This window comes from Quercus robur, chromosome 6, assembly GCF_932294415.1.
Source record: "Quercus robur chromosome 6, dhQueRobu3.1, whole genome shotgun sequence".
In the NCBI taxonomy this organism is placed as follows: domain Eukaryota; kingdom Viridiplantae; phylum Streptophyta; class Magnoliopsida; order Fagales; family Fagaceae; genus Quercus; species Quercus robur.
The window spans coordinates 45,688,925-45,704,013 of NC_065539.1; the positions used below are offsets into that span (position 1 = coordinate 45,688,925).

Consider the following 15,089-nt stretch of genomic DNA (forward strand, 5'->3'; position numbering starts at 1 on the left):
AAATTTTGTGAGTATAACATTACTCTTAAAAGAATTAGTGATATTATTTAAGAGAAAAAATGTTATTTTATAGAACAAAATTACTAAAATTAGTACACACATACACATACACACACATATATATATATATATATATATATTTTTTTTTTTAAAAAAAAAAATTTAGGGGGGGCAATCCAAAGCTAGCTACGTCCCTGATTAAGCCTGTTAAGATATGGACACATATCCAATTTTAAACATGTGTCCACAATTCAACGTATTTAGCAATAGTGGCCACTAAACAAAAGCCGGATCCAATTATCACAAACAAAAAAAAATTGCTTTGCAAGTGGGAGACCATACACGTGTTCATCCAAAAAAGTAGGAAAGCATGTGATTCACGCCTCAACCATGTATGCGATGAAATTGAACTTTTTATGTTCGTTTACCAAAAAAAAAAAAAAAAAAAAAAAACTTTTTATGTTCTATGTATGCTAAGCACAATAAACCGTTATGTGATGAATGCAAAAACGTTCATTTCTTACTCACGTGGAATGCTTGAATCTGAACCTCCTTTTTATTTGTCAGAGCAATCAAGGCAACTTATGTAAAAAAATTTATTTTTAGTATAAAAATTTACTTTTATTTTTTATTTTACCTAACTACTTTTCAAAAATATTCACATCATATTATCTATTCTAAACTCTATTTTTTTAAAATGTTAAATTTTCTTAATTTTAATTTTAATTTTTTTTTCTTCATACACAACAATTATTATCAATTTTCTTCTTTCATCTTTCATCTTTCATCTTTAAGATACATAAAGAAAGAATAAAAATTAAATGCAAAGTGAATAGTTTCAGTATAAATTTACATGGTTAAGTTAATGTAACTATGAATGAATTTTATATGATTACACATACATAGATGTGGAAGGTTTTGGGGGTTAATTGGACAAAATGTGTAACTTTTTTTATTTTACAAAAAAAAAAAAAATTTTGAGGTAAATGCTCTTAAAGGGGAAAAAAAGAAAGTTCAGCCATGGTTTTTTATCCCCAACTTCATGTTATAGCACGTGATTATATTTGAGAGTTACAAATTTGGGCAACAAAAAGAAATATCTCAATGACATGAAATAGCTACCATAGAAATAAAGAACAAAACAAAAAACAAAAAATCCTACTCATCATGTCGTAGCATTTCTTCGCATCCTTGTCCACTCAGCTAACTCTCAACCACTGAATTGAATTAATGCTTTTCAATTATAGAGAATTAGTAAAAGCAAACTTGGTTCCCCTCTCTCTTTTCAACTCTCACCTCTTCCCCTAATAGAAATCCATCCATTCTAAAAGTCTTCTCTTTTTTTCTTCAAATCAAAAGCTCCTTTGTTTGAAATGGAAGTAGTAAGTTTTTCCATTGGTGTCATAGGTGAGAAACCATCTTGTTCTGTTTCTGTATAATGTTAGTTAGGTCTTTATTTTATTTTACATGCAAGTAAAGATAAAACTCATGTGGGCTACTCCTGAATTTTGCAGGCAACGCCATCTCAGTGCTAATGTTTCTTTCTCCTGTGTAAGCTGATAAAACTTCTAAGCCATATTTGTATTCATTCTCTCTCTCTCTCTCTCTCTCTCTCTCTTACATTAAGCATTAAGAGTGCTTACTGTAATTTAGTATTAACCTTTGAATGGTGAATTCAGCGGAACATTTTGGCGAATAATAAAGCATGGCTCCACAGAGGAATTTGAGAGCCTTCCTTACATTTGCACGTTGTTAAACTCAGCCCTATGGACTTACTACGGAATTATAAAGCCTGGGGCATTACTAGTTGCCACTATTAATGGTTTTGGCATACTTGTTGAGGCTATCTTTGTTACTTTATTTCTTATATATGCTCCGGCAAAGTCAAGGGTACGTAATAATATATTTTACGTTACTATTGATATATGACCATAGTTGTGAATGTTATAAAATGTGCAAAATTTCAGGCTAAAACTGCCATTCTTTTTGGGATCTTGGATGTGGGCTTTTTATCAGCAGCTGTTCTAGTTACTCAGTTGGCATTGCAAAGAGAAACGCGTATTGATGCGATAGGGTTCTTGTGTGCAGGGCTAAACATTATAATGTATGGATCGCCTCTCGCCGCCATGGTAAGAATGGAAAGCTTGATCATCTATATCTGTTTTGGCTTCATAGGCAAATGTTTCATTTCATTAATCAATGTTTAGACCAAAAAACTGGATTTATTTGATGACTGATATAGGTCAACTAATTAAGCCTAATCGGAATTTTCCTGCTGAACATGATATATATTCTGTTTACTATATCTTTTTATTTATTTTTACTGAGATGATTAATTAATTAGTGTTGATCAGATGAGTGGACTGAACAATTTAACACAAACGAACATCTTCTGCTAAGATTTTGAATATTTTTCTTTTGATTTGCTCTTTTTTATTTCAATTAATGTGAAAATGGTCCATGTTAAGTAGGACACTTTGGTCGAAAGGGACATGGTGGGATTGTCACACGCTGTGAAAGGTGACCCGCCATGACTAATTATTGGGTCTGAGTGTGAATGCAGGGCCCAAGATTGTTTGAGGTCTAAGGCAAGAATTTTATTGAGGCATTTTTACCTCTAAATATCACTTAAATAATATTTATTTATTTTTATTTAATTTCAATTCCATTCTTAATTCTTACTTATTAATATGATTAATTTACCCAAAGTGAGCTAATGATAATTACTATATAGATTTTACAAATTGGCATGTTACCAATAAAAGAAAAGTTATTCAAACATTCATTTTATTATATAATTTAAGTATCACCACCATATTCCTGTTACATCAATTTGTAATTTTTTTTTCCTAAAATTTATATTAGCTTTAGCATTTTTCATACGCTTAATGGTGACTGCGTTGTATTTTTATTTTTATTATTATTTTTTTTATTTTTGTGGAGAAAATGCTAAACTTATATATTAATATATTAGTTAAGACAAACCTCTACACACACATATACACAAATTAATTTACTAAGAGAATTTATCATCTTCTAAATTTTAATGAGTATATAAAAGTCATGTAACTTCACAAAAGTTACACCTTATATGGATCATTGATTACTATTAAATCTAAGGGTCAAAAAACACTTATAGTAATGTCATTATTGCTCCCTAGAAATTAGTGATTTAGATATTAACTCTTAGAATATGCTAGTGATACAAACTATTTTATAAATTTTTTTACAAATAGCTGATATGATGAGTGATTATTAGTAAATGAAAAAAATGATACTAATAGTGTGCCTAGATGAAAACCAATAAGAGATTGGCCACATCAACATATTGTAAAAATGTTGTAAAATTGTTTGTAACTGTAGCATTGCTCTTAACTCTTATTATTTTCTTCCATACTCTTATTATCTTCTTCCTCCATATTTCTTTTTGCACTATACTTTTAGGCCTCCACCATTCATAAAATACTCAAGGTTAAATTGTTAATACAAGCTATCTTTATTTTGTTTTAATAAACAAAATAAAGATAGCTTTCTCTAAATTCATTAATAAACAAAATAAAGATAGCTTTCTCTAAAATAATTGTGAATTTAGCCATATTAATTCAATGAATAAATCAGTGCCCCTAATCGTATACATAGAAACCGTGAAAAAGGATTTTTAGCCAGTTGCTCTTTGGTTTTATTGTAACTTCTACTCTTGTGGTTGATATATATCTGGGCTTCAAATTAACTTTGACATCTTCATTCTTCACTTGGCAAAAAAATTAAACTAAAATGGAAATTTAAAGTATTTTTCAATTGAGAAATTTATCATTAGAATCTCTCTTTCCGACAATCAACTACGTGCTTATATTATTTTAAAAAATCTTTTTAGGTTTTTAAGTATTAATTTAATAACTTAAATAAAGAGTTTAAAATTTTGATAATATCATTTCCCAAATTTTTTCTTTATTTTATTTTACCACTTCCTTTCAGACCATTCCTCTCTCTCTCTCTCTCTCTCTCTCTCAAAAATAACTATAGATTTTTTTTACACTCCATCAACATCTACTCTGAATTAATCTCCAAAAAATTTTATATTGTTTATATGCGCAAAAATCATTAATATTTATATAGGCATGATGACAACATAGATTGTAGTTAGGGGTGTTCGTGGTGTGGTGCGGTGCGGTGCGGTTTTGGGCCATTTTTAGCACCGTACTTTGCGGTGCAGTTTAACTAAAACCATAACTGCACTGTACCTTATTTTTGCGGTCACATGTGTGGTGCGGTGTGGTGTGGTACGGTTTAGAGTTTAGCCAAAACCATAACCGCACCGCACCTCATTTTTGCGATCACATGTGCGATATTACGTATAAGATGCGGTTTGAAGTCGGTATATTTTTCAAATTTTGGGCTTTTCCTACTCAGTCTAAAACTAATTTTTCCCTTTTTTTGGGCCAAGTTTTAAATTATTGAGTTAGTTTTTCTTTATTTTGGGTTGGCTTTTCTAGTCAATACTTGCTAGGGTTATTAAACTTTTTTTTTGGGGGAAAACTAGGGTTATTGAACTATTAATAATATATATAATATTAAAAATAAATAAATATATTAATATATAGAGAAGATGTGGTGCGGTGCGGTGCACTATTACTTGCGGTGCGGTTATGCCATTTTGCAGGCGGTTTTGGTGCGGTTTGTGCGGTTTATGCGGTTTGGTGAACACCCCTAATTGTAGTGGTAGCAGTGATGTTAAAGGAGTGATGGCGAGGAAAAAAATAAAGATGATATGATGTTGGTGGTAGTGACAGTATAGGTGTAGCATTAATGGTGGAAGCAACTATATATGGTTTTTTTTTTCCCTTTAATAATAGGAGTTAATGCCTAAATCACTAATTTCTAGGGAGTAATAATAACATTATTATAAGTGTTTTTTGACCCTTAGAGCTAATAATAATCAATGGTCCATAAAAGGTATAACTCTTGTGAAGTTACACTATGTGTAACTTGAACCCATCTCTTTCTTATATTATATTAATTAGACATGTAAAAAAATTTATCATTTTCTACTCAGTTTAATTTGTTAAACCTCTTAAATTATATGATTTTAAATATAATTTCTCTTTCTTTTAAGAATGCGATTGAAATGACTTAAAATTTGGGAGAGTTAACTTCAATTTTTACAAGCTACATTTTTTAAAATGTAAATAATATACATACTATAGAATGATTTTTAAAAAATTTTGGGGGCCTTGGCCCCCCACCCTTGTGCATGGCTCCACCACTAGCTCGAAATAAATTATTTGAAGAAATTTTTTTATTAAAAAACAAAAAAGTAATTTGATTTTTTTTCTTATACAGTTTTTTCAAATTTTTATAAAGAGTTTCTTAAATTTGATGAGAGTATACATTAACCAAACTCTTTTACAAATGAGTTTTAATGTCAAGAATTTTGTAACTCAATAATACTTATAATATGTTTTTATTTTTTTAAAATAAATATTCAAATTGGGGATTATTGAATTATTTATTTATTTAAAAAGGTAGATTATACATAGTGAACTCGTTATCCACGTGAGTCAACCCCACCTTTCTTTATATTGCAGGCTCTCTCTTATATGATCACCAAGCATGATGAACACCATTGTCTTTGTCATTTTTTACCAACTTGATTCACGGAAGACCCTGTCAACTCACTTTCCCTTTCTTATTATTCTTCTATTTTTTTCCATAAAATTTGTACCTGCCTATTCACCATCCAACAAAGCCTAAAGAACACAGTGACCAAGTACTACTCTAACTTCAAAAAGTGTGGCGCTTGTGTCCAGTGACTAGTTTCACTGGACATGTTACGATGTGAACACGTGTTTTAGACACGTGTCTAGTGAAACTGTTTACTGGACATAAGTCATTCCCCTTCAAAAACAGCTAACATGGTAGTATTGTGAGTGTACAGTACTTGAATGATTTTATGGGCAAGACTTGACATGTGTACTAATAGGATCACACGGGCGTGCTGTGTCCTTGTGTTCATTATACTATATGCATTGAAATACTAGACACGATTGAAACCCTAATTTTATTTGTATCCTATTAGATAGCTACCTAGCTACCTAGGATCTTCTATGACCATAAATAACTTCACACTCATTTTTATAATTATTTGATGTTGTTAATTGAGTTCATCAAAAAAAAAAAAAAGATGTTGTTAATTGTGAGTGGTGAAAAAAAAAATTATAGATTCATGTAAAAGTGACAAATAATCAATTATAGTCGATCCCATAAGATAATTGTGAAAATAAATATGAAATTGATTGGCGTCTTAAAATAACTCATGTGCCTCAGCTAGCTCTACCCAAGCTTTTGCGCACCTGAATAGACTGTGAACAAATTCTTTGTTGGACATGCTATAGAGATTAATTATGTATTGTTATTGTGATTTGTTCAGAGGACAGTAGTGACAAACAAGAGCGTGGAGTACATGCCATTCTTTCTCTCATTTTTCCTTTTCTTGAACGGTGGGACATGGACTATTTATGCTTTGCTCGTACGTGATTATTTCCTTTTGGTAAGTTCTTCCCTCTATTATATATGTCCACCACCATACCTTAGTCACTACTCAATATCACCATAAGGTGAATCACAGTCCTCATTAATTAAGTACTGACATGCAAATACCCGTTTGGGGGAAATCAGTGGTACTAGAGCTAGGAGCCTAGGATTTCTTGTTTGGGGTTAAATTCTGGTATTAATATGTTAATCAAGACCACTGGCGGCTCCATGTTAGAGTCAGGGTGGTCACAGGACCACCCTGGCTTGGAAAAAAGAATTATTATTATATATAATTTTTTTTTTTGATTTTTTTACCTTAAAAAAAGGATGTGATCATCCTAAATTTTTTTTAGGTCCAATATAATTAAACTTTAGACAAAGTTTAGCAACAAACTTGATTGTAGATTAAGACTATAACTCCACTTAATATTTTTTTTATTGGATATGAATTTTAACAATTCCACAATTAGATTACATTTTTTTTTCTTATAACCTCCATATTTACAAAACTTCAAGAAGATTAAAGATAAATAGCTTATTTTATCAATCAAATGTTTAATTTTCGAGTTTTGTAGTCTAAAATTATACGCAAAAAATAAGTTTATGGATCAAATAGTAAATAACATCTAATTGACATGAAACCTAACATGTGTTTTAAGAACATAAAAAAATACAATTTAATAGTTAGATTTTCAAAATATATAGTCATGTTAATTTGTTTAGTGAAAGCTGTAGTCTTTGGCTATAATAAGTTTGTAGTCAAATTTTAGTCCTTTTAACAATATATTGAGCCTTTACAAACAAAAAGAAAAATCCAAAAAAAAATATTTTTTTATTAAATATTGTATAATTTAAGTTTCTTAATGATCACCTTAGAAAAAATTTCTAGAATTGCCACTGCTCAAGACATACTCCCAGACACATACATATAATACTTGCTATTTTTATATTAGGAGTAAGTCATAATTTATTATCTCTATATATTATATATAAAATTATTAACTTTGATATACTTGATAATTTTTTAGGAAAGGAGCACACAACGGTTGTCAAGTTTAATATTAGACCTCTACAAAAACATCAACAAAAAGAGATTGGTATCTCATATAAAAGCTATACTTGATGATGATCTTTTACGAAAAAGAAAACTCATATTTTACATTTTACCTTCGTCATCGTGAAGTTATTAAAATTTTCATCTTCGGTATAAATTATACAATTTTCAACTGAAGTGAATGAAAAACTTTAATGGAACCCTTGAAGTTCTTGAAAACATGAATCATCCAAAACTTTTTAACAAATACAAGAACATATTTAACAATATAATTTGAAATTGAGAAAACAAAAATTATCTTCTCTTTATAACTATTAGACTAATTGACAATATATATATATATATATATATACATATATATGTATTAAAGAGCACCACTAAACTAACTCAGATATTGAGAGGGGGTGGAATTCTTATTTTTGTGGGCTAAATCTTCAAATTCTTTAATAATTATATATACTATAAAAGAAAATTTCCAAAAGTGTTTTTTTTTTAATGCAATGATAATTTTTCCTATGAGGTTCTTAATTATTTTGGTCGGGACTATACTTTAAAAATTCTACCTAACCCTATCTGCCAGCTATACATACATACATATATATATATATATATATATATTTTCTTAAAAAAAAAAAAAAAACTATACATATATATGAAATAGACTGTTGGCGATTGTGAGTAGGGGTGTTCACTAAACCGTAAAAAGCACACAAACCATACTAAAACCGCCCACAAAATGGCATAATTACACAGCACCACAAGTAACAATGCGCACCGCACATCATGGTGCAGTGCAGTTTGTGGTTTTATAATAAGGAAATCGCACAAACTGCACCACACCCTTTCTATATATTAATATATTTATTTTTTTAATATTAGATATATTATTAATAGTTTAATAACCTTAGTTTAAAAAAAAAAAACAAAAATAGTATAATAACCCTAGCAAGTGTTGATTAGGAAAGTCAGGCCAAAATAAAGAAAAACTAGCTCTATAGTTTAAAACTTGGCCCAAAATAAAGGGAAAAATTAGTTTTGGGCTAAGCAGGAAAAACCCAAAATTTGAAAATTATACCTGCTATAAACCGCATCTTATACACCACACCACATATGTTATTGCAAAAATGAGGTGAGGTGTGGTGCGGTTATGGTTATGGTTTTGGCTAAACTCTAAACCGCATTGCACCATACCGCACCGCACATGTGACCACAAAAATGAGGCGCAGGACGATTATAGTTTTGGCTAAACTAAACCGCAAAGTGCGGTACTAAAAATTGCTCAAAATTACACCATACCGCACTGCGAACACCCCTAATTATGATCGTGGACCTATATCTTCACTTTAAATATCTTTGGATGGTCCAACAAACATTTTTTTTTAATTAAAAAAAAAAAGAAAAAGAAATTGGGAAGTTATCTTTTTTTTTTTTTTTTTGTGCTAATAATTGGGAAATTATCTTCGTTATTAAATTTAAAACTCAAATAAAAAAAAAGTTACATCATGAGCAATAAGAGCTTTCATTTTAATAAGAGAAGTGTTACATTCACAACATTTTCACAACAAATCATAGGTGATTAGTTATTATTGGCTCAAATTTGAACCTACCACTGAGATTACTTTTTTGCCCCAATAATAACAACCAGTAACAACCTACCACTTAAGATTTGTTGTGAAAATATTGTGAACATACCATTTCTCTTTTAAGAAAGGGCTTTGAGCACAGATTTAATTTCCATACTTTTTTTTAAAAGGTTATATATATATATATATATATAGAGAGAGAGAGAGAGAGAGAGAGAGAGAGAGAGAGAGAGAGAGAGAGAGAGATGGGAAGTGGGATTTGAATCTTAGAAATCTTTATTGAAAATATTAAGAGTGCCAACTAATTGAGATACAAATGAAAGTTAGAATAAGCAATTAATATAACATGATTCGTGATGCAATGATACAGTGACAACTTATATAAAACCACGTGGGTGACATGTGTCATCTATTTGGTGTATCAAATTGTCTTTAATTTTGTATTATTATCTAATAAAAGTTATTTAAGGAGATTTGTTGTAGTTGTTAGTTGTTACAACCTAATAATGTTTATTAGGTAATGTAAAGACTACCAAAAAGTTGTCTTTGTGTTAAAAATTGTATAGTTATTATTGTAAGCTTGTTTACTCTATTCCACTATAATCACCAATTTATATCAATGAGAAATCATACAAAACAGAAGAGAGTGTTTTGATTCAAAATATTATTTGCAAGTGTATCGTGCTTTGAGGTTGAATAATTCCTTCTAAGAACCAAGCATGTAACTTGGTTGCATTGAGTGACATCTTTGATTAGTAGCATTGAGTGGTATTCCAGCCTTCCAAGGCTATCCTTGGTTAGATTGAATAAACCCAATAAGCCACAACATATACCAATTGGGAGTCTTGGGACCATATATTTAACCTTTTGGATTATAAAGATCATTGTTAGACCTATTAAGGCCTAAGCTTGGCTCAAACCTACAGTAAGCTAAAACTGGTAGAGCAAGTCGTTTGATCACTTCACTTGTTAGACAAGTAATCTAGTCTTATTATAGTTAGAACATAGTTGGTCTACTGTTTCTCTCCCACAAATACTTTACGTTATACAATTTATGAAAAAACTTACATTTTAACATTGTAATCGCAAGTAGTTAAACATCAACATGTATCCTAATTTAATGGAATTGAAATATTTTACTTTTACTTTTTAAAACTTTTTTGTTCAATATTTTATTGTGAGAAATTGATTTGTTTTTTATGTGGGTGTGTGTGAGGTTGTATTTTGGAGTAAAATTTGATGAGTAATTTTAAATTTCTCAATTTACATTTATGTCCTTAGATGAGTTGTGTACTTTCTTCTTACTCACAGTCACAAGAAGGTTCCCAAAAATGTTGGCCAATAAAAATCTAACCCAATAATTGTTTCACTAAAAAAACAAAAAAGTTGTGAGTGTGTCGAATTATCATTGATGACCAGTTTCCCTAATGAATTTAATCTTTGTAAGTCTGTCTAACATATACTCCTAGATTCTCAACATTTGTCAACCAATATCCCACACAGCTACATACCGAAACATCTCTCTCTCCCCACCAAAATCAAAATTTGAAATTAGATTTCAGCCTTTTCTTTTCCCCAAGCGTCACATCTTTTAAAAAATTAATATATTTTTGTTAAATTTTGAATTCCAACCATCATATCTGATTATCTATATGAAATTAATTTTGATTTGATTAGTATTAACTTATTGAGTTATGTGTTGATTTGACTTTATTGTTAAGTGAAGTTGGAATAATACATTTAATAAATTAGACCCTATTGTTTTACACTTCAAAATTTATTTTATTTTATTATTGTCATATTATAATTTTATATTGTATATAATACTTTTTTGTTGAAAATTTATTTGATAGTACTTCTTATTTGTAAAAATATATTTTTAAGGTCTGTTTGGATAGAACTTATTTGACTGAAACTGAAAACTGAAAATACTGTAGCAAAATAATTTTTAAATGTGTGAATAGTGCCGTGTGACCCATTTTTAATTAAAAAATTGCTGAAAAGTGGAATTTATGGGTCTGTGAACAGTGCATGGGTGTACTGTTCACCGTGGAAAAGTCAACAAATGCGGGCTAAAAAAAAAAAAAGGGAAAGCGCGGAAGAAGCAAAACGTGGACGTGATAAGTTGGATCCAAACACATACTTAATTAGCAATGTTAGAGAGAGAGAGAGAGATCTTTTGATAAATTTTTTTCTAGCAATATAAAACGTATAATAAAAATTTAGATGAAAATCTCACAAATGAATAAGAAATTCATCAAAAAAAAGTTGAAAGATAATGAAATAATACAATGAAAAGAAAAAAAAATTAAATAATAATGATGTTTAAGCATTTAATATATATATTTTTTCAAAATATAAAATATACAAAATATTTTTCAAAAATGCATGTATTGCTTATAGAATTTTATTAATAATTCTTCTTATAGTTGTTTTTGCATAAATAATTTTTTTAATATAAAAATTGATAAAATATTAGTATATGTCACAAAAAGATAAAGTGGATTAGGCATATTATTAAATGAAAAATAAATTATAGGAATCTTTGAGTTCAAAGTCGTAATAGTAATTTTGTATCTTAAAAGGGGGAGAAAGGATTAAAAAATTATGATATGGAGAGTTTTATATATATATATTGGGATCTCAACTATTTTGAGCAAGCCTACGACACAAGTTCAAAAGTAAAGATGTAATTGTTTCAACTATGGCCTCCTTTTCTAAGATGGAATTAAAGTTATGCGTCTCATTTCTATCTCATTCTATAATATATATTGTTAGTGTACATACTAGCACACAAAAATTAATTGTATACGCATTTTGTTGGGTTTCGAGTGAAAGCTCCATGGTATTGGCACTATTTCTATTTTAGTGTTACATGTTTATGTTTCGAATCTCATTTCTTCCCTCTCTCACTGTTTATCACTTGAAAAGGGTACAGGGAAAAAAAAAAAAAGGGGAACTCCAATTATTCACAGTAGCGTTTGATTTTGTGGTATAGGTACCAAACGGGTCAGGGTTTCTGCTTGGAACAGCGCAACTAGTGCTTTATGCGATTTACAGAAAGCCCAGGCGATCCGAAAATGATTCAGAGAGATTGCAAGAAGAATGGCAACATGAGTGCCTCGTCTCGTCAAGTCATGATCAATCACATTGAAAGAATGCAGAGCAGAGACTGTTATTGTGACACATTCAATGCTAGCCCTGCTGCTCCTACCCATATGAGAGTTTTGTGGTGTACTTTCTCGGCTTCATACAAATAAAATTGGTGGCACTTTGCTAGAGCTCTGTGGTACTCTACATGTCAGAAGTTCAAGAGTTTATCAATTTAGAATCGTGTGAAGAGGCTTGTCTTACTTTGTGATCCTTTACTCAGTATATCTTATTTATATTTTACTCGTATTACTTGTATTGTATACATACTTAACTTATATAAAATTCTCTATTATATTATATTATTATTTATACATCAATATACAGATTATTCAGTCTTTCTCTCCTACTTTATATTGTTAACACTTATTTTGTTTCTGAGTATACTTTTTTGCAAAACTATACTACTTTTTTTTTTTTTTTTTTTGAGGGTGTGCAAAACTATACTATTGATTCTTAAAATTTACCTTGTGAGGCTATTGGTCCTTCTAGCTTAAAAAATAAGAATTGTTAGTTTTTTAGTTAATTGTCATTAGCATTATTATTTATGTGACTAATAGAAAAATGATGTGACATTTTTTTTATCTTTAGTGGAAGCCTGTATGGCTATAGTCACGTTAATGAATTTGCGAGGCTAGCATGTGAATCATTATTATTATTTTTTTTTTGGGTTAAAAAAAATCCACATGTTTTCCTGTGACTTCCCTTTACGCTTTTATCTTCCTCCTCTCCCAGCTGGTGGTGCTGTCACTGTAGCTACCGTTGCTGCTATTTCAGCCACTCCCACTACCATTAGCCACTGGCGATTCAAACTGTTGTCATTGCCACTACATCAGCAGCACAAAACATCTCTATGTCCTTCGCCAATCACCAAGGATCTCCACAGCTAATCTTCAAGGATCTTTATGTATCTTTGTTCTTAAGATTTGTTTCCAATGGATCTATATATAAAATAAAGAGGTTTAAATATTATATTTAGATCTGTTTTCTTTTGCAAAATGTTATTATTATTTTTTCCCCGGCCCAACCAATCTTTGTGGGGATCAACGGTTACCTTTTGAGAAGAAAGATTGTAGTCATTGAATCCTTTTGTTGGGTTTCTTGCACCCAATCAATAAATATTTGTGTCCAATGAATTGTCAAAGATGGATCTACTTACTTTGCCAGCAGATTTGTGTTGCCTTTGATGTGATTTGGTGACTGGATTGGACGTTTGGAAGACAGCTGAGCAGAGAAAGAGGGAGGGAGGGAGGGGCTGAAGCCATTTTTTTTTTTTTTTTTTCATTTTTTAAATATATAAATATTAATGAAAAGTTACGTAGCAAAATTAAGGGGCCGTTTGGTCATCCTTTCCAAAACACGGTGTTCAGTGTTTAAACACTGAACACTAGTGTCCAAAATTTTAAAAAATGTGTTTGGTTAACCTATTGTGTTCTGGGTTGTTTAAAAATGGTTGCTCCAAAAACATTGTTTGAACAGCATGTTTTGAAATCAAGCTGGAGCAGATTTTAAACAACAAAATTGTTTTCCAGTGGCACTTCGGTAATAAAAGTGAGATTCAAACGGGCCCACCTAATCAGCTTTCGTTTCCAACCTGATACCTTTGTTCTGGTTTTCCCCATATATTCATCATCGTTAAGTTTAAGAAGGTGTCGCCATAGGACATCAAATTTCTGGTGCACCCATCTGAAAAATCTCCAGAATACCACTACTGAGCAACATGGGGCATGAACCCTGGCAAACATTTGCATGGCAATTTATTATTGTTTAAATTACAGCAACCAAATTTTCCACAAAAATTGTAAGCATAACAATTGTCACTCGGATCCGCAGCTGACAAAGACCAAGTCCCGTTTGTGCTCTGTTCCAAATAATCTATTTTCCCACTAAAATTCATCACCAACCTTGCATTCCCAAAACCACTACAAAGATCACACCAGCTGCAGTGAACCCGGAACTCTCCACTCACCTCCATAACTCCCTTCACCTAGCGCCATTCCGCCTCAGAGAAAAAAAAAAAAAAAAAAAAAAAAAACCCCATTGACACGCAGCTACAAAGATCACGCCTCCCCACCCGATTGGTGAGGAATACAGGAAAAAAAAAACTCAAAAAACTGAGAAATCTGTGTGAGTGATTCGGAACGACGACTCGGCAGCGACAAAATACGGCTCGACGACTCGGCGGTGACAAAAGCTTGATTACTTGCTGGGTCTTGGAGTGCTGACTGTGGAGATGAGCTCTGACGAACGTAAAGCCCAACCGTGGATCTTCTTAGGCGTCGATGGAGATGAGGACTGCGTGGGTTTGGTTTTTTGGATCTCTGCTGTGAGGGAAGACTGAAGAGAAAGGGATAAAGACGGAAGAGAAGGAATAAAGAAAGAGAAGGGATAAAGAAGGGTTTAAAAAATTATTATTTAATATATGTTGTTAGCTTTTTTTATCATTAAGAACACACATACCAAACACATATTTTACATTTTTTGAACATTGAAAAATATTGTTTAAACTATGATACCAAACACATTTTTTTGTTCTATTTACACTAAAAACACGTTGTTCAACAACACTTTTTAAACCACAATTTTCACATCTTTTTAAACAACAATTTTTGAAAACTATGACCAAACAAGCCCTAAATAACTGACATTTCATTACATATCCATCAGTTTTTGTCATTATATCCATGTAGAGAATAATCTTGACAGAGTTAACAAAAAGACTAATAGTGTTTATTTTTTAAACTTAAGGGACCGATAGTACTTACTTGAAA

The 15,089-nt window shown here is 30.8% G+C and overlaps 1 protein-coding gene across 3 annotated transcripts; it reads left to right on the plus strand.

Annotated features, from left to right (window-relative positions):
* The first annotated feature begins 1,185 nt into the window (after nucleotides 1-1,185).
* LOC126689029 (bidirectional sugar transporter SWEET17) lies at nucleotides 1,186-13,296 on the plus strand. Of its 3 annotated transcripts, XR_007644400.1 has the most exons (8): nucleotides 1,186-1,407; nucleotides 1,515-1,551; nucleotides 1,680-1,890; nucleotides 1,968-2,129; nucleotides 6,428-6,547; nucleotides 7,560-7,628; nucleotides 12,167-12,457; nucleotides 13,054-13,296. XR_007644400.1 is itself a non-coding variant. In XM_050384002.1 (7 exons), the coding sequence occupies exons 1-7, from the start codon at nucleotides 1,374-1,376 to the stop codon at nucleotides 12,320-12,322; spliced, it is 789 nt and encodes a 262-aa protein (XP_050239959.1). In that variant the 5' UTR covers nucleotides 1,186-1,373; the 3' UTR covers nucleotides 12,323-12,667. The 3 variants fall into 3 exon arrangements, 2 of the variants coding, with proteins under 2 accessions (XP_050239959.1, XP_050239960.1); XM_050384002.1 differs by lacking the exon at nucleotides 13,054-13,296 and having other exon boundaries at nucleotides 12,167-12,667; XM_050384003.1 differs by lacking the exons at nucleotides 7,560-7,628; nucleotides 13,054-13,296 and having other exon boundaries at nucleotides 1,197-1,407; nucleotides 12,167-12,667.
* Nucleotides 13,297-15,089: the final 1,793 nt, after the last annotated feature.